Here is a 23,227-nt window from a genome sequence, read left to right as displayed (position 1 = left end):
CAAAAAAAACAAAAAAAAAAAACAAAAAAGCAAAAATTAGGTGGGCATGGTGGCGTGTGCCTATAGTCCCAGCTACTGATAGTGGGGTCTGAGGTGGGATCCCTTGAGCCCAGAAGGTCAAGGCCGCAGTGAGCTGTGATCACACCACTGGACTCCAGCCTGGGTGACAGAACAAGACCCTGTTAGAAAAGAAAAGAAGGAGGGGAGAGAAAGGGAGGGGACGGGAGGGGATTCCATTATAGAACTCAAACCCATCATAAAGAATATAACATTTTTAGCATTCACGTGTGAGGAACTTATGTGTCATTGGAGGTTGGGAGAATTAATGAATAACATCTGTGGTTCTGCTGAGATATTTTTCCTTCTGTTGATTAAAATACTATTTTTGGTATCCTAATTTGTATTGTTTTGTTTTTAAGAGGTGAGTTTTCACTGTGTTGCCCAAGCTGCAGTAGAGTGACTATTTACAGGGTGTGATCATCAGGCACTATAACCTTGGGCTTCTGGCCTTAAGTGGTCCTCCCATCTAGCCTCCCACTAGAAATGCATCATTTTTATATATTGTAAAATCTCTTAGCTTGTACCACTGCTCCCAGCTCATAATTTCTTTTATTGTTGTTTTTTAAAAGTTTTTTGCTTTTAATTTTTATGGGTGCATAGTAGATGTACATATTCATGGGTCACATGAGATTTTTTTAAAAAACTATTTATTTATTTATATTTTTATTATTTAAAATTTTTAATTTTATTATTATTTTTTGAAATGGAGTCTCGCTCTGTCACCCAGACTGGAGTGCAGTGGTACCATCTCGACTTACTGCAACCTCTGCCTCCCAGGTTCAAGCAATTCTTTTGCCTCAGCCTCCCAGGTAGCTGGGACTACAGGCATGCGCCACCACGCCAAGCTAATTTTTGTATTTTTAGTAGAGATGGGGGTTTCACCATGTTGACCAGACTGGTCTGGAACTCCTGACTTCAAGTGATCTGCCCATCTCAGTGCCCAGCTGATTATTTATTATTTATTTATTTATTTTGCAACAGAGTCTTGCTCTGTCACTCAGACTGGAGTGCAGTGGTACGATCTCGGCTCACTGCAACTCCGCCTCCCGAATTCAAGCGATTCTCCTGCCTCAGCCTTCTGAGTAGCTAGGATTACAGGTGCGTGCCACCATACCTGGCTAGTTTTTTGTATTTTTAGCAGTTGGGGTTTCACTAGGTTGGCCAGGCTGGTCTCAAACTCCTGACCTCAGGAGATCCACCCGCCTTGCCCTCCCAAAGTGCAGGGATTACAGGCATGAGCCACTATGCCCAGCCTCTTTTTATTTTTTTGAGACAGAGTCTCACTCCGTTGCCCTGTGCTCAGACATAGGCTGGAGTACAGTTGTGAAATCTTAGCTCACTGCAGCCTCTGTCTCTGGGTTCAAGTGATTCTCCTGCCTCAGCCTCCCGAGTAGCTGGGATTACAGGTGCTCATCACCATGCCCTGCTAATTTTTTTGTATTTGTATAGAGATGGGGTTTCACCATGTTGGCCAGGCTGGTCTTGAACTCCTGGCGATCTGCCTACCTTGGCCTCCCAAAGTGCTAGGATTACAGGCATGAGCCACCATGCCTGGCCATTATTTTACTTTTTAGATACAGTGTCTCACTATGTCACCCAGGCTGGAGTACAGTGGTGCCATCATGGCTCACTGCAGCCTTGACCCCCTGGGCTCAAGTGATCCTCCTACCTCAGTCTTACAGGTAGCCAGGACTATAGGCACATACCACTGCACCTGGCTAACATGAAATATTTTGATACAGGCATACAATGTGTAATAATCACATTAGGGTAAATGAGGTATTCATTATCTCAAGCATTTATTCTTTATTTGTATTATAAACATTCCATTTATACTTTTAGTTATTTTAAAATGGTACAATAAATTATTGTTGACTGCAGTCACCCTGTTGAGCTATCAAATACTAGATCTTACTCATTCCGTGTAATTATATTTTTGTACCCATTAATCTTCCCCACCCCACCCATCCTTCTCAGCCTCTGGTAACCATAATTGTGTTCTTCATCTCCAAGAGTTCAGTTGTTTCAATTTTTAGCTCCCACAAATAATTGAGAACATTGAAAGTTTGTCTTTCTGTGCCTGGCTTGTTTCACTTAACATCATGACCTCCAGTTCCACCTATGTTGTTGCAAGTGACAGGATCTCATTCTTTTTTATGGCTGAATCCATTTGATTTATGCATTCGTCTGCTGATGGACACTTAGGTTGCTTGCGAATCTTGGCTATTGTGAACGGTGCTGCAATATACACGAGAGTGGAGATATCTTTTCAATATATGGATTTCCTTTATTCTGGGTGTATACCCAGCAGTGAGATTGCTGGATGTTATGGTAGTTCTATTTTTAGTTTTTTGAGGAACCTCTATACGGTTCTCTATAGCGGTTGTACTAATTTACATTCCCACCAACAGTGTACAAGGGTTCTCTTTTCTCCACATCCTCACCAGCATTCATTATTCATTCATTATTGTTTTCTTGTAGTAGTTTCATAGTGTGAGGTCTTATATTTAAGTCTTTAATCGATTTTGATTTGATTTTTGTATATGATGAGAGAGAGGGGTTTAGTTTCATTTTCTGCATATAGAAATGGCTTTTGGATAAAAGCCATTTTACCTGGGTGAGATGATGTCTCATTGTAGTTTTGATTTGCATTTCTCTGATGATCAGTGATGTTGAGCACCTTTTCATATGCCTGTTTGTTATTTGTATGTCTTCTTTTGAAAAATGTGTATTCAGATCTTTTGCCCATTTTTTAATTGGATTATTTGATTTTTTTTCCTATTGAGTTGCTTGAATTCCTTATATATTCTGGTTGTTAATCCCTTGTCAGATGGGTAGTTTGCACTTATTTTCTCCCATTCTGTGGGTTCTGTCCTTGTTGATTGTTTCCTTTGCTGTGCAGAAGCTTTTAAACTTGATGGATCCCATTTGCCCATTTTTGCTTTGGTTGCTTGTGCTCATAGGGTATTACTCAAGAAATTTTCGCCCAGACCAATGTCCTAGAGAGTTTCCCCAATGTTTTCTTGTAGTAGTTTCGTAGTGTGAGGTCTTACATTTAAGTCTTTAATCGATTTTGATTTGATTTTTGTATATGATGAGAGATAGGGGTTTAGTTTCATTTTCTGCATATAGATAATCCAATTTCCCCCCAAAGACACTCTCTTTTCCCCATTGTATGTTCTTGGCACCTCTGTCAAAAATGAGTTCACTGTAGATGTGTGTATTTGTTTCTGGGTTCTCTATTCTGTTCCATGGTCTAGGTATCTGTTTTTATGCCAGTACCATGCTGTTTTGGTTACTATAGCTCTGTAGTAAAATTGAAGTCAGTATAATATAATTCCTCCAGTTTTGTTCTTTTTGCTTAGGATAGTTTTGACTATTTAGGATCTTTTATGGTTCCATATAAATTTTAGGATTATTTTTTCTATTTCTGTGAAGAATGTCATTGGTAGTTTGATGGAGATTGCATTGAGTCTGTAGATTGCTTTGGGTAGAATAGACATTTTAATGATCTTGATTCTTCCAATCCATGAACATGGAATATTTTCCCATTTTTTGGAATTTCTTTCATCAGTGTTCTATAGTTTTTATTAAAATCTTTTACTTCTTTTTTTTTTTTTTTCTGAGATGGAGTCTCACTCTGTCACCCAGGCTGGAGTACAATGGCATGATCTTGGCTCACAGCAACCTCCACCTCCCAGGTTAAAGTAATTCTCCTGCCTCAGTCTCCTGAGTAGCTGGGATTACAGGCGCATGCCACCACACCCAACAAATTTTTGTATTATTATTATTATTATTTTTAGTAGAAGCAGGATTTCACCATGTTTGCCAGGCTGGTCTTGAACTCCTGACCTTGTGATCTGCCCATCTCGGCCTCCCAAAGTGCTGGGATTACAGGCATGAGCCACCATGCCTGGCCTTGAGCCACTGTGTTTGGCCTGATCTTTTATTCTTTAGTTAATTCCTAGGTATTTAATTTTATTTGTGGCTATTGTAAATGGGATTTTTAAAATTTCTTTTTCAAATTGTTCACCATTGGCGTATAGAAATACTACTGATTTTTGTATGTTGATTTTTTATGCTGCAACTTTACTGAGTTTGTTTTACAGTTCTAATAGTTTTTTGATGGTGTTTTTAGGTTTTTCCAAATATAAGATTATATCGTCTGCAAACAAGGATGATTTGACTTCTTCCTTTCCAGTTTGGGTGACCTTTATTTCTTTCTTTTGTCTGATTGCGCTAGCTAAGACTAACAGCACTATGTTGAATAACAGTTGTGAAGGTGGGCATTCTTGTCTTGTTCCAGATCTTAGAGGAAAGACTTTCAGTTTTTCCCCATTCAGTATGATACTAGCTGTGGGTCTGTCTTATATGGCTTTTATTGTGTTGAGGTATGTTTTTTCTAAACTCAGTTTTTTGAGGGTTTGTGTCAGGAAGGGATGTGGAATTGTATCACATACTTTTTCAGCATCAATCAAAATGGTCATATGGTTTTTGTCCTTCATTGTGTCGATTTGATGTACCACATTGATTGATTTGCATATGTTGAACCATTCTTGCATCTGTGGGATTTATCTGTGGGGTAATGATGAATGATCTTTTTAATGTATTGTTGAATACAGTTTGCTAGTATTTTGTTGTGGATTTTTGTATCAATGTCCATCAGGGACATTGACTTGTAGTTTTATTTTTTTTCTTTTTTAAATATGTCTTTTTCTGGTTTTGTTATTAGGGAATACTAGGCTTGTAGAATGAGTTTGGAAGTATTCCCTCCTCTATTTTTTAGAATAGTTTGAGTAGGACTGATATTAGGCTTTTTCTTTAAATGTTTGGTGAAATTCAACAGTGAAGCCATCAGGTTCTAGGCTTTTCTTTGCTGGGAAACTTTTAATTACTGCTTTGATGTCGTTGCTTGTTATTGATCTGTTCAGGTTTTAGATTTCTTCATGGTTCAGTCTTGGTATGTTGTATGTATCTAGGAATTTTTCAGTTTCTTCTAGTCTTTCCAGTTTATTGGCATATAATTGCTCATAGTAGTCTCTGGTGATCCTTTGAATTTCTGCAGTATCGGTTGTAATGTCTCCTCTTTAATCTCTGATTTTATTTATTTGAGTCTTCTTTCTTTTTTTCCTAGTCTGGCTAAAAGTGTTTCAATTTTGTTTATCTTTTCAAAAACCAACTTTTTGTTTCATTTAACTTTCAATTTCCATTTATTTCTGTTCTGATCTTTACTATTTCTTTTACTGATTTTGTGTTTATTTTGCTCTAGCTTTTCTAGTTCTTTAAGATGTATCATTAAGTTGTTTATTTGAAGTTTTTCTCTTTTTTGACATAGGCACTTATTGCTATAAACTTTCCTCTTAGTACTGCTTTCACATATCCCATAGGTTTTGGTATGTTGTGTTTCCATTTTCATTTGTTTCAAGAAATATTTAATTTTTCTTTTTAATTTCTTCATTGGCACACTGGTCATTCAGGATCGTATTGATTAATTTCCATGTGTTTGTACTGTTTCCAAAATTCCTCTTGTTACTGATTTCTAGTTTTATTCCATTGTGGTTAAAAAGGATACCTGATATGATATCAATGTTTTGAATTTTTTCAGACTTGTTTGTAGTCTATCATATGGTCTATCTGTGTGCCAAGGAGAAGAATGTGTATATTCTCTAGCCATTGCATGAAATGTATAAATATCTGATAGGTTCATTTAGTTCACACTGCAGATTAAGTCTGATATTTCTTTATTGATTTTCTGTCTGGATGATTTGTCCAGTGCTGAAGTTGACATCTCCAGCTGTTACCCCATTGGAGACTCTCTCTTTAGCTCTAACAATATTTGTTTTATATATCTAGGTGCTCCAGTGCTGGATGCATATATATTTACCATTGTTATATCTCTTGCTGAATTGATCCCTTTGTCATTATATAATGGCCTTCTTTGTCTTTCTCTTTTTTTGTTTTTTTCTGGAGACGGAGTCTTGCTCTGTTGCCCAGGATGGAGTACAGTGGCGTGATCTCGGCTCACTGCAATCTCCTGCCTCCTGAGTTCAAGCGATTCTCCTGCCTCAGCCTCCCAAGTAGCTGGGACTACAGTTCGCACCACCACGCCCAGCTACTTTTTGTATTTTTAGTAAAGAAAAGGTTTTGCCACGTTGGCCAGGCTGGTCTTGAACTCCTGACCTCAGGTGATCCGCCCGCCTTGGCCTCCCAAAGTACTGGGATTAGAGGTGTGAGCCACTGTGCCTGGCTTCTTTGTCTCTTTTTATAGCTTTTGTCTTGAAATCTGTTTTGTCTGATGCAAGTATAGCTACTCCTGCTCTTTTTGGTTTCCATTTGCATGGAATATCTTTTTCCATCCTTTTATTTTCAGTCTATGTGTGTCTTTACAAATGAAGTATATTTCTTGTAGGCAACAGACTGTTCAAGCGATTCTCCTGCCTCAGCCTCCAGAGTAGCTATGATTACAGGTGTATGCCACCGTGCCTGGCTAATTTTTTTGTATTTTTAGTAGAGATGAATTTTCACCATGTTGGCCAGGCTGGTCTCGAACTCCTGACCTGAAGTGATCTGCCTACCTTGGCCTCCCAAAGTGCTGGGATTACAGGCATGAGCCACCGCACCTGGCCTAAGTGAGGTGATCTTGGCTTACTGGAACCTCCACCTTCCAGACTCAGGTTATCTTTCACTTCAGCCTCCCAAGTAGCTGAGACTATAGGCACACGCTACCATGCCCAGCTAATTTTTTATATTTTTGTAGAGATGGGCGTTTGGCCATGTTCCCCAGGCTGGCAAATAACATCTTATAACTCATTATTTTAAGCTAATGATTACTTAATACTGATTGTAAAAACTAACAAATAAGCAAAGAGAAAATTAACAAAAACTCTACACTTTAACTTTATTCCCCTGCTTTGTAACTTTTTGTTGTTTCTATTTATATTTTATTCTGTCTATGTCTTGAAAAGTTATTGTTATTATTTTTGATAGGGTAAACTTTTAGTCTTTCTACTCAAGATATGGGTAGTTTACAAACCTTAATGACAGTGTACTTATTATTACCAGTGAGTTTTGTACCTTCAGATGATTTCTTATTGCTCATTAATGCCCTTTTCTTTCTGGTTGAAGAACTCCCTTTAGCATTTCTTGTAGGATAGGTCTAGTGTTGATGAAATCCCTCAGCTTTTTTTGTCTGGGAAAATCTTTATATCTCCTTCATGTTTGATGGGTATTTTTGTTGGATATACTATTCTAGGATAAAAGTTTTTTTTTCCTTCAGCACTTTAAATATGTTGTGCCATTCTCTCCTGGCTTGTGTGGCTTCTACTGAGAAGTCTGCTGCCAGATGTATTGGAACTCCTTTGTATGTTGTTTCTTTTTTCTTGCTGCCTTTAGGATTTTTTCTTTATCCTTGACCTTTGGGAGTTTGACTGTTAAAAAGTCTTGAGGTAGTCTTATTTGCATTAAATCTGCTTGGTGTTCTATAACCTTCTCGTACTTGACTATTGATATCTTTCTCTAGGTTTGGAATGTTCTCAGTTATTATCCCTTTGAATAAACTTTCTACCCTGATCTCTCTCTCGCTATTCCCTCGCTAAGGCCAAAAGCTCTGGGATTTGTCCATTTGAGGCCGTCTTATAGATCTGCTAGGCATGCTTCGCTTGTCCTTCTTTTTTCTCTTTTGTCTCCACTGACTGTATATTTTCAAACAGCCTGCCTTCGAGCTTACTACTTCTTTCTTTTGCTTGATCAGTTCTGCTGTTGAGAGACTCTGATGCATTCTACAGTATGTCAATTGAATTTTTCAGCACCAGAATTTCTGCTTGATTTTAAAAAATTATTTCCATCTCTGTTAAGGATAGGATTCTAAATTCCTTCTCTGTTACATCGTGAATTTTTTGAGTTTCTTCAAAACAGTTATTTTGAATGCTCTGTCTGAAAGGTCACATACCTCTGTCACTCTGAGATTGGTTGCTGGTGCCTTACTAAGTTCCTTTGGTGAGGTCATGTTTTTCTGGATGGTCTTAATGCTTGTGGATATTCATCTGGATATTGAAAAGTTAGGTATTTATTGTAGTCTTCACAGTCTGGGCTTGTTTGTATCCATCCTTCTTGGGAAGGCTTTCCAAGTATTCATAGGGAGTTGAGTATTGTCATCCATGGTCTCTGCAGCCATATTTGCATTAGGGGGCAACCCAAGCCCAGTAACACTGTGACTCTTGCAGGCTCATAGAGGTACCACTTTGTTGGTCTTGGGTAACAAATCTGAGAGAATTACTTGGATTACCAGACAGAGACTCTTGTTCTTTTCCCTTACTTTCCCCCAAAAGAAATGGAGTCTCTCTCTCCGTGTTGAGCTGACTGAAGCTGGAGGAGGCGTGACATAAGTACCCATGTGGCCATCATCATTGGGACTGTGCTACATCAGACCTGAAGCCAGCACAGCACTGGGTCTTACCCAAGGCCTGCAGCAGTCACTGCCTGATTCCTGCCGATGTTCACTCAAGGCCCAAGGGCTCTTCGTCAGCAGGTGTTGAATCCAGCCAGGCTTATGCCCTTTCCTTTAGGGTGGTAGCTTCCCCAACCCACAGCCTGTGTTGGGTCAGAAATGCTGTCTGGGAGCCAAGGCCTGGAGTTAGGAATCTTAATCAGGAGCCAGGCCTGGAATCTGGGACTCCAGGAGTCTGCCTGGTGCTCTGCTCCATTGTGGCCTGAAGCTAGGGCCTGGAATGGGGAAGTCAGAACTCTGCCTGGTACCCTATTTTGCTGTGGCAGAGCTGGTATTTAAGTTGCCAGACAAAGTTCTCTTTTATTCTCCCATCTCCTTTCCCTAAGCAGAAGGAAGGAGTCTCTCCTGGAGGAGCAAGCCGTGCTGCCTGGGGTTGAGGGAGGGGTGATGCAAGCACTCCCTTGGCTGCCCCAGCTGGTGTCTAACTAGGTCATGTGCACCCCACGTCCACTACCTCTGAGTCCAGCACAGCACCAGGACTTGCCTAGGAATTCCTTGTAGCCTAAACTGCCTTTCAAGTTTATTTAAGACCCCAGAGTGCTTTAGCCTACAGTGGTGTGCCCATCTGGAACTCAGGTTCTTACTACTGGGATGGACCATTCCCTTTTGGCTAGGACTAGCCTAAATGCTCCCTCCATAGGTACCAGCTGAATTCTGCCCTGTGTTGCTTTCTGCTGTGACAAGCAGGACTGAGTTCCAGTGTAGAGTCCCACAGTCACCGCATTCTTCCTCCCCCAAACACAGATTCTCTCTTCATGCCATGCAGCTGCTGGGGAATGGAGGAGAAGTGATGTTGACAATTCAGTACTGTCTTTCTTACCCTCTTCAGTGCGTCTTTCCTTGATATGATGTTAAAACTAGGTGCTGTGATTGCTCAACTGATTTTTGGTTCTCATGAAGGTACTTTCTTGTGGGGATAGTTGTTGAATTTGGTGTTCCTGCCAGGGGGACAGTCGCCGGAGGGTTCTCTTTGGCCATCCTGCTCTGCTTCCTCTGTCATAGTTTGTTTTTTTTTAATATACTTATTTTAGTTTGCTTTTGGCTTATCTTGTTTTAAGATTGTAATTAAGAAGCACTTACAGGAGAGGAAACATACATTTTCCTTCTGTCCTTCTAGGTTCTCTACTGTGCCCATGTAACAAAAGACAGATTAACAAGACAAAAACATACACATTTGTTGAATATAAGTTTGAAGCCTTCAGAAGGAAATGAAGACCCGAAGAAACAGTTAAACCTGAATGTTTTTATACTAACTTTGATGAAGGGTGAAGAGTTGTAGAAAATGTGATAGGACAATAGGGTATGAGTCAAGAGTAGTAAACTGGGGAAACTTGGTAAAGCCTGTTCATTTTGGTTCCTTTGGGTATCCTTTCACCTTTGGGGATAAGGATGCTTCTTTTCTCTGGGTATAGGGAGGGCATCTCTCACATGAGGATTCTATGATCTGCCTCAGGGGATGGTCAGTTCTTCCTACACCTGCCCTTCCTCAAATTCCTTTAGCTTAAAATATTCGATATGCCAAGGTGCTGTATTTTGGAGTTGCATGTTCACAACTCCATCATACTCAAGTGTGGAAACTCAGGTTAGCTTGCTTAGCATCAATGCATTATTCTTCCTTTGGAACTGTATGTATTATTTAGGAAAATGGCTTATGTATATTATTGTAATTTAATTTTTTCTGAAATTTCTATCCCTTACGTTTTTAGAGATGCTTATATACATTAATTTTCAGAGACCTAAAAATATTGAATAAATACTGCTTGTTGCTTTTAAACAATCCATGGGGAGTAGAAAAATTTTGATTTTAGTATTGATTATTTACCGTTTCTTTTTTTTTTTTTTAATTTTTGTTTTTTTTTTTTTTTTTTTTTTTTTACTTTAAGTTCTAGGGTACATGTGCATGACGTGCAGGTTTGTTACATATGTATACTTGTGCCATGTTGGTATGCTGCACCCATCAACTCGTCAGCACCCATCAACTCATCATTTACATCAGGTATAACTCCCAATGCAATCCCTCCCCCCTCCCCCCCATATTTACCGTTTCTTGTAGAGATTCACAGTTCCTCTATACTTGATCCAAAGTGTTACCAGCATCTTTAAGGCAAATGGCAACACGAGCCGGGGAGTTATTTTATTTTAATAACGTTTTTTCCCCAAAGCTGCATTGACTGTTTGAGGAGAAAGTCAGTTTTTGTAGCACATCAGTTTTTGTAGAGAATCGGTTTTTGTAGCACATCAGTCATTACTAAAGTATGACTGTGTTCTGTTTAACTGCTTGTTTCTTTCTACTTATCCATTGCTATGGAATATATAAAAAGATGATTTTTTTTTTCTTTTTTTTTTGAGACAGAGTCTTGCTCTGTCACCCAGGCTGGAGTGCAATGGCGTGATCTCAGCTTACTGCAACCTCTGCCTCCCAGGTTCAGTTGATTCTTCTGCCTCAGCCTCCCAAGTAGCTGGGATTACAGGCACGTGCCACCACACCCCACTACTTTTTGTAGTTTTAGTAGAGATGGGGTTTCACCATGTTGGTCAGGCTGGTCTTGAACTTCTGACCTCAGGTGATCTGCCCGCCTTGGCCTCCCAAAGTACTGTGATTATAGACATAAGCCACCAAACCCTGCCAAAAGGAAGATTTCATCATGGAAAATTTTAGCCAAATTCTCGTCTCTAAAATGTTTAAAATTTTAATTTAAAGGCAGTTAGTAGGTATTGTTAACAACAAAACTACCTGTTTTTATTTTATTTATTTACTTATTTTTTGAGATGGGGTCTCGCTCTGTCGCCCAGGCTAGAGTGCGGTCTTGCGATCTTGGCTCACTGAGAGCTCTGCCTCCAAGTTTACGGCATTCTCCTGCCTCAGCCTCCCGAGTAGCTGGGACTACAAGCGCCCGCCACCATGCTCGGCTAATTTTTTGTATTTTTAGTAGAGACGGGGTTTCACCGTGTTAGCCAGGATGGCCTTGATCTCCTGACTCGTGATCCACCCGTGTCGGCCTCCCAAAGTTCTGGCATTACAGGCATGAGCCACCGCGTCAGGCCAAAACCACTTGTTTTTAAAATTCAAACATAATTATGAATAGTTCAGCAATTAATAAAATGAACGTTTAAGTAGTGCTTAAGCCCATTTTTCTGAGAATGAGACAGAATTGAAGCTGAATAAATATACATTAGTGTGTTTTCTTTATGTAATTCTGAATCTTATGTAAATGAATTTGTAGAATTAATCACTGTGGAAGGAATCCTTTTTGCCCTTCCCAAGTGAAGCTCCCATAGGTACAGTTGGGTTGTCCTTCTGGGTTGCTTTAAGGGCACTTTAGCAGTTTTAAAAACTTAAGTACTAATTTCATAGCCAGTGTCAGCTGAATTTATTGAAGTAGGTCAGACTCTGGATAGGAACTGGTTTCCCAACCCTAAAGAGAGTCATTATCCATTCTTCTATTTGTTAGAGAATGGTAATAAATTCTTCCACATTGACCACAAGTCTAGAGCAATTTCAGAAAATCTAGATAGTTGGATTTCTTCAGGTATAGGAAATTACTTAAGATTCTCTCAGAGTTTTATTATCCCAGTGGATTGAAAGCAAAAACAAAACAAATAAAAAGAAAAGTCAACTCCTTTCCACCCCCAAAGAAGCCATATTCAATGGTTGTATTCTTTAAAATAGAAACTTATATCCCTCCCTGCCCCCATCGCACCCCCCAGCCAAAGAATACACATGCAAAAATGCAATTAATTCTTTGGGGAATTCTTTTCTTAAGAAAATTTTATTATTGTAGGTTTTTCTTCCTCTTCAGTTTAATTAAGCAAGCTTTTAATGTACTATATGCCTAGCAATATTTCCTTTGGACACTGGAAAATCAGTTTCTCTGCCTATAGGATATAAAATTCTTATCTCGGTAGCAATTAAGAAATAGTATAGTCATATGATAAAACATATGGTAACTGAAAGTATAAATATTATGAGAAATCCATAATTAGTGATCAATATGTTTTTAATTTATGAATTAAAGGAAGGCTTCATGAAGATTTAGGATTTCAGATGATGCTTGAAGGTTGGATATGAGTTGATAGAAAAATGTATAAAATATGGAATAAGAAGCATGAACAGAAACTCTGAATTTCGAAAGCCAAATAGTAACTTAAAGATGTTTTTGGGTAAGAACTCATATATGGCACTGTGTTAAAGCAGCCTCAGCAAAATTAATCGGTCTGCCATCACAAATTAATGTTGCAGATCAGTAAGTGAAAAATCAGGGACTCAAAAACTCAAGTCTTTTGAACTTAAACGTCCTTGCTGTATTAACATTCCCTGATAACCTATGAGGGTGGCATTGAGAATCTACTAGGTGCTATTACATTCTGAGACTATAAAGCTTAATAAGACATGCTTCTTTCAGAGATATAGAGAGACAGAGACACACACACGTGTGTATACTATGGTTAATTTCCTGTGCAAATCACTCAATGTATATATGCTATAGAAAAGTTAATCTGCGTTTCCCATGATTGTCTCATACTGGGAATATCTTCTTAGAGATTATATGTTTAAAGAATATTGGTGTAATTCGACAAATACAAACGCTTTACTTCATGTAATGTTCTAAAACTGGAGGAAGTCTGGATTGGATTTCAGTGAGCAATAATATGTCATTCTTCAATATGGCACACCTTCCTAATGGGTTAATTAGTACATTTGACTCTATGTGATTTTTACCTTACATGCCAGTTTAAAAAGCTGTGATTATACTGTACCTCTTTGGGCCTTCTCACAATTTTGTAGTCAACTGTTAGTTAAATAGTGAGTGGGTGTTTACTCTTTACTAAATTGAGATACCTTTATATCTTTTTCTTTCTTTCTTTCTTTTCTTTTGAGATGGCGTCTCGCTCTGTTGCCCAGGCTGTAGTACAGTGGTGTGATCTCGGCTCACTGCAACCTCCGCCTCCTGAGTTCAAGCGATTCTCCTGCCTCAGCCTCCTGAGTAGCTGGGATTACAGGAGCGCGCCATTACGCCCGGCTAATTTTTGTATTTTTAGTAGAGACAGGGTTTCACCATGTTGGTCAGGCTGGTCTTGAGCTCCTGACCTCGTGATCCACCCACCTTGGCCTCCCAAAGTGCTGGGATTACAGGTGTGAGCCACCACACCTGGCCAGATAATACCTATTTCATAGGTTTGTTGTATTTGGCATATAGTAAGCACTATCAAGTGTTAGTTATGACAAATCCATTATCCCTTATTTGCAATTTTGAAATTAAAATAATCAAACCACAAAGCAACAGTTTTTATACAACTTGACAGCAAAGCCTGATCTAATTAATGTCTTTGTAACATATAGTCTGTTTTTGACTCTATACTTGACCTTATTTATAGATTGTAAAAGTCCTTTGTAATGGCTGGGCATGGTGGCTCACGCCAATAATCCCAGCACTTTGGGAGGTCGAGGCAGGCAGATCACTTGATGCCAGGAGTTTGAGACCAGCCTGGCCAATATGGTGAAATCGGTCTCTACTAAAAATACAAAAATTAGGCAGTTGTGGTGGCACACGCCTGTAATCACAGCTACTTGGGAGACTGAATCATGAGAACCGCTTGAACCCTAGAGGTGGAGGTTGCAGTGAGCCGAGATTGTGCCACCGCACTCCAGCCTGGCTCAAAAAAAAAAAAGTCCTTTGTAAAATACAGATACTCGTGTTACCATTTTATGATACATATTGGGCAGTATAGTTGACAGCCTTATGAAGTAAAAATAAACTTTGATATAATTATTATTAAGTACAGTCAGCCGTTTGTATCCATGGGTTCTGTATCTGTGGATTCAGCCAACCATAGATTGAAAATATTCAGGAAACAAAAAAGGATGATTTTGCCTGTACTGAACATGTAGGTTTTTTCCCCTTGTCATTATCTCCTAAACAATATAGTATAACGACTATTTATGTAGCATTTTACATTGTTAGATATTATAAGTAATGTAAAGATGATTTAAAGTATACAAGAGAATGAGCAGAGGTTACATGCAAATACTATGGCATACTATATAAGGGATGAGCATCCATGAAGTTTGGTATCTGTGGTAGTGGGGGGTCCTGGAATGAATCCCCCACAGATACTGAGGGATAATTGTAATGTTAACAATAGTTTCTATTTATTGAATGTTTTCTGCATGCCAGGCACTATGCTGGGCATTTTATATCCATTATCTTATTTATTCCAGTAGTCCTCAGTAGGGAAGTTGTACTGATCCTGTTTTTAATGTGCTGAAGTTTAGGGAGATGAAGTAATTTGCCCGTGTCACTCCAGGAGTGTGCCAGCAGTGCTAGGATTCAGACTTCACGTCTCTGACTTTCTCGGTAACTCCTGTGTTCTTTCTGTAACCTACACTGCCTTAATTTAGACAATTTTCATAAGGAAATAAAAATCACTGATAATACTAAAGTACATTGTTGTTTTGCTCTTTTTACCTTTGATCTTAGGTGCTGGAAAACCACCTATGTTCGGTGATTATGAAGCCCAGAGACACTGGCAAGAAATTACTTTTAATTTACCAGTCAAACAGTGGTATGATAATTTTAACTTGGTTTTCTTGTTTATCATAGTTAATATGGATTGTTTGAAAATATTTAAAAGGACAACACGCTATTTTCTTCATCTTGAACATCCTCATCTCTTGCATACTGGTGCCACATATGTATTGCCTTGCATTTGGTAGGCCTGTCTTGAAATTTGATAGTCCTGAAAGTTAATTCGTATACTTAGTTAGGTGGGCTATGATGCTGAACTACAACGTTGATGATAAAACTCTGAATATCTATATGTCCTCTGGACATAAATTATGAAAGCACCATCATAGGCTAAAAACATTTCTTCCCTGTTCCCTCATCCACTGTTTCTCTCCCAAAAGATCACTATGCTTGTAACTATAGATAAAAATAGAAGAGAGCTTTGGCCGTAGCTGATGGCTGAATTTGCAGAGCTGCAAAGGGGACCAAAGGGAGAAGTCTACAATAATAGGACTTGTTTTCAACTCTGAAAATTTCACATATGTCCTTTTGGTTCACCTTTGAATACCCTGCATCTAGTATAGGGCATGGCACATTGTAGACCCTCAATAAAAATTTGTGGAAGGAATGAGTATTTAGGTGTTCGTTTTCTTTCTTTTTTTTTTTTTTTTTTGAGATGGAGTGTCACTCTGTTGCCCAGGCTGGAGTGCAGTGGTGCGATCTCAGCTTATTGCGCCCTCTGCCGCCCAGGTTCAAGCGATTCTCCTGCCTCAGCCTCCCAAGCAGCTGGGATTACAGGCACCTGCCACCACGCCTGGCTAATTTTTGTAGTTTTTAGTAAAGACGGGGTTTCACCATTTTGGCAAGGCTGGTTTTGAACTCCTAACCTCGTGATCCACCCACCTTGGCCTCCCAAAGTGTTGAGATTACAGGCGTGAGCCACCATGTGCGGCTTAGGCGTTCGTTTTCATATGGTCTCATTTCTGTAGCTTTCTCTTTGTATTATGAAGGAGGAGGTCAGCTCTACCCTTCACTGGTTTTATGATACAGTATGTAGCGAACCTTCTGTTTCTCAGAACTCAGAGAACTTTATAGAAAGTTTTGTTAATTACTATTGCTCTCTATCATAATTGAGCAGTGGTGATTAACCTTAATTTTATATACAAGTCTACCTGAAGTATAAAATAGCAGTAGCTTGGTGGTAAAGAGTGTAGGTGCTAGAGTCAGACTGTCTGAGTTCAGATCCCAGCTCTGCTATTTATTAGCTGTGTGACCTTTGGCAAATTATTTAACTTTCTCAACCACAGTTTTATCACTTGTAGAATGAAAATAATAGACTACATATTTCACTGGGTTATTGTGAGGACTGAATAAAATGATACATGTAAAGCACTTAGGCCAGTCCCTAGCATGTAATGAACTCTCAATAAATGTTAGCTGTGGTTATAGCATCAGAAATTCATGCCTGTGTCATTTTTATTAAACATATGCTGATAACAGTGATGACATTACTTATTGACTTACTAGATGGCTGGTAGGTTATTCTCTTAGAGACTGGCTATATAAACTGTTCATATTATGTTGTTGACTGCTTTGGCTACTGCTTTTATATAGGCCCTTTATCAGAGAGTTTTATGCAAGAACTTAATATTGAGTTTTCTATTGATAGTTTGTCCCATTCCCTCGTCAGAGTTTGGAGTGTTTCAATGGAAGAGGAACCCGAAGCACTTTAAATGTCTCTTAGTAGGGGAATGATTAAATAAAATCTCTTTCTTATGTGCACATTTTTTCTAGGTAGATTCCTAGAAGTGGAAGCTCTAAAGTGACACCAGAATATCTCTTTCTACATACCCTGACCAACATTTAACAATACCAGACTTTTAAAATTGGCATTTCCTTGAGTAACTGTGACCTGAGCATCTTTTAACATATTTATTGATAATTACATTTCTTTTCAAAATTTCTTGTTCATTTCTTTCCCCCGCATTTGTAATGGATGATCATTTTTGTAATGATTTGTATGATTTTTAAATAGTTCCACTAATTTTCTATGCTGTGTAATGAATGACCCCCAAATGCTCATTGCTTAAACACACATTTATTATCGCAGTTTCTTTAGATCAGGAGTTTGGGCACAGCTTAGCTAGGTATTCTGCTCAGAGTCTCAGAAGGCTATCATCCAGGTGTCAGCTGGGCTGCAGACTTATCAGAGGCTCAACTGGAGAAGGATCCATGGTCCAAGTTTCCTCAGCCTGTTGGCAGAATTTGTTTCCTTGCATTTGCAAGAGTGAGGGCTTCAGTTTCTTGTTGGGAGCCATTCTTGGCTCCTATAGCTCACATGCCATTTGTTGCTATGTGGCTTCTCCAACATGGCCATGCACTAAAACATGCCAGCTTGCTTCTTTAAAGTCAGTGAGAGGCATTCTGTCTAGTATATCGCTGGCAAGACAGAATCTTACGTATACGTGAAACAGAAGCACAAGAGTGATATCCTGTCACATTTACCATATTGTATTAGTTAGATGCAAGTCACAGGTCTTGCCTACACTCAAGGGGAGGGAATTGTACGCATGCAGGGGTCTGAACACCAGGAGATGGTGTTCTCCGTGGTGACATTAAAGTCTCTCTACCACAACAGTATTGTACACTTTAATCATTTTCCTCATGTGTGTGTATGAGTGTATAAAAAGAAGTCTTTTTTCTGTTTGTTCTTGTCTTGTTCTTTAAATGGTGTCTGTTGTCTTATAAGACTTTATAAATTTTGATATATGTAAGTTCTCTGAACTGTTCTTGCAACTTTTCTGTAACTTTGAAACTGTTTCAAGTTAAAATTTTTTTTCTTTAAATAAAAATACCAATTATGACTCTGTGGGTTGTTAGAGAAAACTACGTCTTAAAGTTAATGGTAACACTCCTGAATGTAATTTTATAATTTGTGTAGCAGCCAGTTTTTTCTTTTTACGTACTAAATATATACTGAGATGTTCAGTGGGAAAATGCATTTCAATGTAGAAATCGTATTTAGACAACTTTTCAGGTATTAATATATCTAAAGTAAGGCCGGGCGCAGTGGCTCATGCCTGTAATCCCAGCACTTTGGGAGACCAAGGCGGGCAGATCATGAGGTCAGGAGTTCGAGACCAGCCTGACCAACATGGAGAAACCCCATCTCTATTAAAAATACAAAATTAGCCGGGCATGGTGGCACATGCCTGTAATCCCAGCTACTCAGGAGGCTGAGGCAGGAGAATTGCTTGAACACAGGAGGCGGAGGTTGCAGTGAGCCGAGATTGCACCATTGCACTCCAGCCTGGGCAACAAGAGTGAAACTCTGTCTCAAAAAAAAAAAAAATTATATATATATTAGTATATAAAGCAGGAGTATCAATTAATTGCTTTGTTCCTACTGATATATTTTGATGCTTTACATGAAACACTTTTAAGCTATCTTCTTTTATGCCTCTTTCTTCTACTTTATGAATTTCCATAAGAAAGGGGAGCACTGTTATAAACCCTGGATTTTTTTCCTCCTAATCCAACCAATCACTTTATTTTTAGTATATATCATTGCATGCTTACAGCTTACTGTCAGTGCCTCTTCTACTCATCTCCAGTGGATCTCAAGGTTAAACTAAATGAAAAAATAGGTTTTGTCTATTTTCAGAAGCTGAAAACCAAATCAAGTTGTATTGGACAAAATGTGATTCTTGAATTACTTGATGGTTTTCCATTGCTGTATCCATCTTAGTTGTTTTGTGGCTAGCAGCCAATTGGAACTACTATTGAGCACTTTGTGGCAGTCACTGACCTTACAGCTTTACTTGTTTAACTCAATGCTTCAATAGCTCTGAGGCTGATACAATAAAACTTTATGCTATGTAGTAACATGAATTTGGAAATGACACAATTGGTGCCTGTCTTCAGGTATCTCTGTCTAGACAAGTGGGTCCTTTGGTCTCCATTATTTGCCTGGCCCAGTTTCCCAGATTCAAGCTGCCAAAAGGGGCTCCAACTAACTCAGAGATTCTTAGACTCGCTGCCTCTTGGCTTCAAGTCCCAGCCAGACATGGAACCCAAGATTGTTCACGTGGATGTTTCTGGAGGGACAGTGGCCACCAGCTGTACCATACTGTAGTCCTCTATGCCCAGATGTCTTGGCTGTCTAGCATGCCTTGATAATTTTAATCCCCATCTCTTCCATACAAACCTATGTTTTATGTAGCCAACACTAAGAAGAGTAGACCTTCCGAAGATGATTAATAAGTTATTTGATGGGATCATGTTGAATGCTAATTTAAAGAAATATTTTTAATTCAAAAAGTAGGAGATTGTGACAGTGAGGAATTGTGACCCATTTGAAATAAGTTAGGCCAGGCATGGTGGCTCACACCTGTAATCCCAGCACTTTGGGAGGCCGAGGCGGGTGGATCACTTGAGGTCAGGAGATCAAGACCAGCCTGGCCAACATGGTGAAACCCCGTCTATACTAAAAATACAAAAATTAGCCGGGCCTGGTGGTGGGTGCCTGTAATCAAAGCTACTTGGGAGGCTGAGGCAGAAGAATCGCTTTAAAAAAAAAACCAGGAGGCGGAAGTTGCAGTGGGCGGAGATCGCACCACTGCACTCCAGCCTGGGTGACAGAGCAAGACTCCGTCTCAAAAAGAAATAAGCTTATGAACAATGGTTATTTGTAGGTTATATAGTTTGGCTTCCACTGTTGTAAAGTATTCTTATGATTGAGAAAATAAATTGAAGAAGAAGCTGCCTAGTTATAAAGGACATGATTAAGAAATTATGTTAACTTAATTTTTATTCCTTGAGTCATGATAATTGTGTATAGTTCCTTCACATTCTGGCCAACCAGAGGAGCCTATCAATTTGTGGATGTTAGACCTAGTTGTCTTCCTAAAATTCAGAGAACCTTGCATGTAACGAGGCTCTCATTACACGTTGGTTGAATTGGTTGCAAACAGTACTATTCTTTTTGTTGTTGCATATTTTTTGTTGTATAAGTGTTAGTCATTGATGAAGTCTACTAATAATAGGATGACAGTAAATCCCAGTTTGCCTAGGAGAGTCCTGGTTTGTGTCTATTGACATGGCTTAATTGTTAATAGCTTAATAATTAGTAAATTACATTATTAAGCTTAAATAAATGATGTTAAATTATAAGTCTACTTCTTGAATATTGACTAACGGAATGGTGCTTTCTTCTTTCTTTTTTTTTCAGGTATTTTAACAGCAGTGATAACAATTTACAGTACTGGGGATTGGATTACCCACCTCTTACAGCTTATCATAGTCTCCTATGTGCATATGTGTAAGTTTTTCTTTCTTAATGTAACTCTAAATTTTTATGCCCTTGGCAGATTTAGTAAGAAGCAGTGTGATGGGGCTTTCTTGACTAGAGGAGAGATTGCTTATAGCTGCTATTGTATTTTTTTTTTTTTTTTTAATTTTTTTTGAGACGGAGTCTCGCTCCATAGCCCAGGCTGGAGTACAGTGGTGCAATCTTGGCTTACTGAAACCTCCACCTCCCAGGCTCAAGCAGTTCTCCTGCCTCGCCTCCTGAGTAGCTGGGACTATAGGCACCCGCCACCACGCCCGGCTAATTTTTGTATTTTTAGTAGAGACAGGGTTTCACCATGTTGGCCAGGCTGGTCTCAAACTCCTGACCTTAAGTGATATGCCCACCTCAGCCTCCCAAAGTGCTGGGATTACAGGCATGAGCCACCGCACCCAGCCGCTGCTATTGTATATTACAAATGGGTTTTAAGATATAACTGTCGGCCGGGAATGGTGGCTCACACCTGTAATCACAGCACTGTGGGAGGCTGAGGTGGGTGGATCACGAGGTCAGGAGATTTAGACCATCCTGGCTAACATGGTGAAACCCCGTCTCTACTGAAAATACAAAAATTAGTCAGACATGGTAGCACATGCCCGTAGTCCCAGCTACTTGGGAGGCTGAGGCAGGAGAATCGCTTGAACCTGGGAGGCAGAGGTTGCAGTGAACTGAGATCACGCCACTGCACTCCCGCCTGGGCAACACAGTGAGACTCCATCTCAAAAAAAAAAAAAAAGAACTATCAAAGTTTGAACATTTCTATAATTTTTTTGGAGGACATCTCGCAAGAAATGCAAAAAAACTAGTTTTGAAGTAGAGATGTTATCCGTACGTGTGAACTACTGAGAAATATATCTAATATGTGTTAGTTGTGTATAAGAACTTTTTTTTTCTGGAACAGCTCAAAGTAAATGAAAAATATAGATCCAAATGGTTACTGACTAATCTGTCAAGTTAGAAACTAGAATAACTATAGTGTTTCATTTGTGATTTAAGATCAAAATGGGAATTCCTCATCCTTTTAAAGAAATTGAATAGTTATAGAAGATGAAGAACTTCTGTTTTTGTAGAGACCCGGTTCTACTCTGTAGTGGTATTCCATCTTAGATTTGAAGTGTGTCAGCAAAAATTTGAGGAACCTCTTCAAATATCGCGTGAACTCATCTTCCTTGTCTAATTTCAACTTTACAGCCGTATGTCACTTCACGATGGGGATGCATTCTGAGAAATGTATGGTTAGGTGATTTCATCATTGTGCAAACATCATAGAGGGTACTTTAGGAGGCAAAATGGTATAGCCTACTATATCTAGGCTCTATAGCATAGCCTATTGTTCCTAGGCTACAAACCTGTATAGCATGTCACTGTACTGAATACTGTAGGCAGTTGTAACACAATGATATTTGTATATTTAAACATATCAGCACATAGCTAGAGTAAAAAATGGTAATGTAATCTTATGGGATCATTGTCCTACATATGGTCCATTGTTGATTGAAATGTCGTTTTGCAGTGTCGTTATGAGTATATTTCATATTTGCAAAAATAAGCTTCATGGATTGAAAATAAACTCTCAAACATCATTACAGTATTCAGGGTAATTGTGATATGGTTTAAAATTTCATTTATCTTTAAGAATTGTGTTTAGTTTTATGTAATGATTTATGATTATTATAACTGTTTACTGTAGCCAATTGTTATGATAACTAAAATATTATAGTTATAAACGTGATCCTCTGATCAACACTAGCATATTGCTTTTTACAAAGTATGTGTTTAGTACATGAAATGTGACCTGCCAGATTGTTTTTACACTGGAAGAACTGTGAAGATAGGGCTTGTAGTTACACCTTACATAGTTTTGTTGGAAGATAAGCAATGCAGATGCTTTTTTTATAGCTTAAGTCAGTTTCACATGATTAAATAGAGTAAAACTTAAGCATCGACTCTGTTGCTTTATAAGAGAAATGGCCAATTCTCAAAATATTAATAAATTCATACATCTTTAAATATCTTTATTGCTAAATGTTATGAGGAATGAAGTATCTGTATATATGCTTTGATTTGCAGGGCAAAGTTTATAAATCCAGACTGGATTGCTCTCCATACGTCACGTGGATATGAGAGTCAGGCACATAAGCTCTTCATGCGTACAACAGGTAAAAGTGCAATAGGTATTGGATGTAAAATTTGATTTTTTAAAATTTTTGGACAAACTAGTAAAGGTACTATTATTGTTCTTACTGACTTTAAAATTGTGCAATTACACATACACATATATTTGTATACATGATCCAAGACCAAATGTATATGTAAGTTAAAACATGAAAGAGTAGAAAGGAATAATTCTGGGTGCTTTACATTTTTTATCTGACTTAATTCTTTGAACACCCAAGTGAGATAAATACTATTATTCTTATTTTAAGCTGAGGAAACTGAGTGAGGCACAGTTAAATGAAGCAAATAGCTTTACTTGAGGTCAGATAGCTATAAATTGAATCTTTAGATTTTTAGGGTGTGCTTTAATATCCTAATTCTAAATCTCTTTCATTTTTTCTTAAAGCAAACCTTGCAGTTGTTATCTGTGTAGTTATGCAGTTTCTAAATTCAATAATCCACTCAACAAATGTTTATTGAGCGTCTGTGTGTGCTGTTGCAGGAGTTTGAAAGTAATAAGCTTAGATTCTTTAAAAGCTTTACATGACTTATGCTTTAATGCTAGCCCAGTCCTTTTCCTTAATTAGTGTAAATGTAGTCAGAGTTTGTTCTCCTTACAATTCATCCAGTCATGGAATGTTAGGCCCAAGA

At 38.6% G+C, this 23,227-nt stretch overlaps 1 protein-coding gene across 1 annotated transcript in view; it reads left to right on the top strand.

The window, feature by feature from the left end:
- Positions 1-23,227, top strand: part of ALG6 (ALG6, alpha-1,3-glucosyltransferase) — a 68,082-nt gene that overhangs the window by 12,746 nt on the left and 32,109 nt on the right. Inside the window, exons 3-5 of the mRNA XM_011940949.1 lie at positions 15,046-15,130; positions 20,303-20,392; positions 22,490-22,578. Coding sequence (XP_011796339.1) covers positions 15,046-15,130; positions 20,303-20,392; positions 22,490-22,578 — 264 coding nt within the window. The remainder of the gene's footprint in view (positions 1-15,045; positions 15,131-20,302; positions 20,393-22,489; positions 22,579-23,227) is intronic.

This window comes from Colobus angolensis, unplaced genomic scaffold (assembly GCF_000951035.1).
Source record: "Colobus angolensis palliatus isolate OR3802 unplaced genomic scaffold, Cang.pa_1.0 Scaffold102, whole genome shotgun sequence".
In the NCBI taxonomy this organism is placed as follows: Eukaryota; Metazoa; Chordata; class Mammalia; order Primates; family Cercopithecidae; genus Colobus; species Colobus angolensis.
Note: the sequence above shows the minus strand (reverse complement) of the source record. Positions and strands in the feature narration are given on the sequence as shown.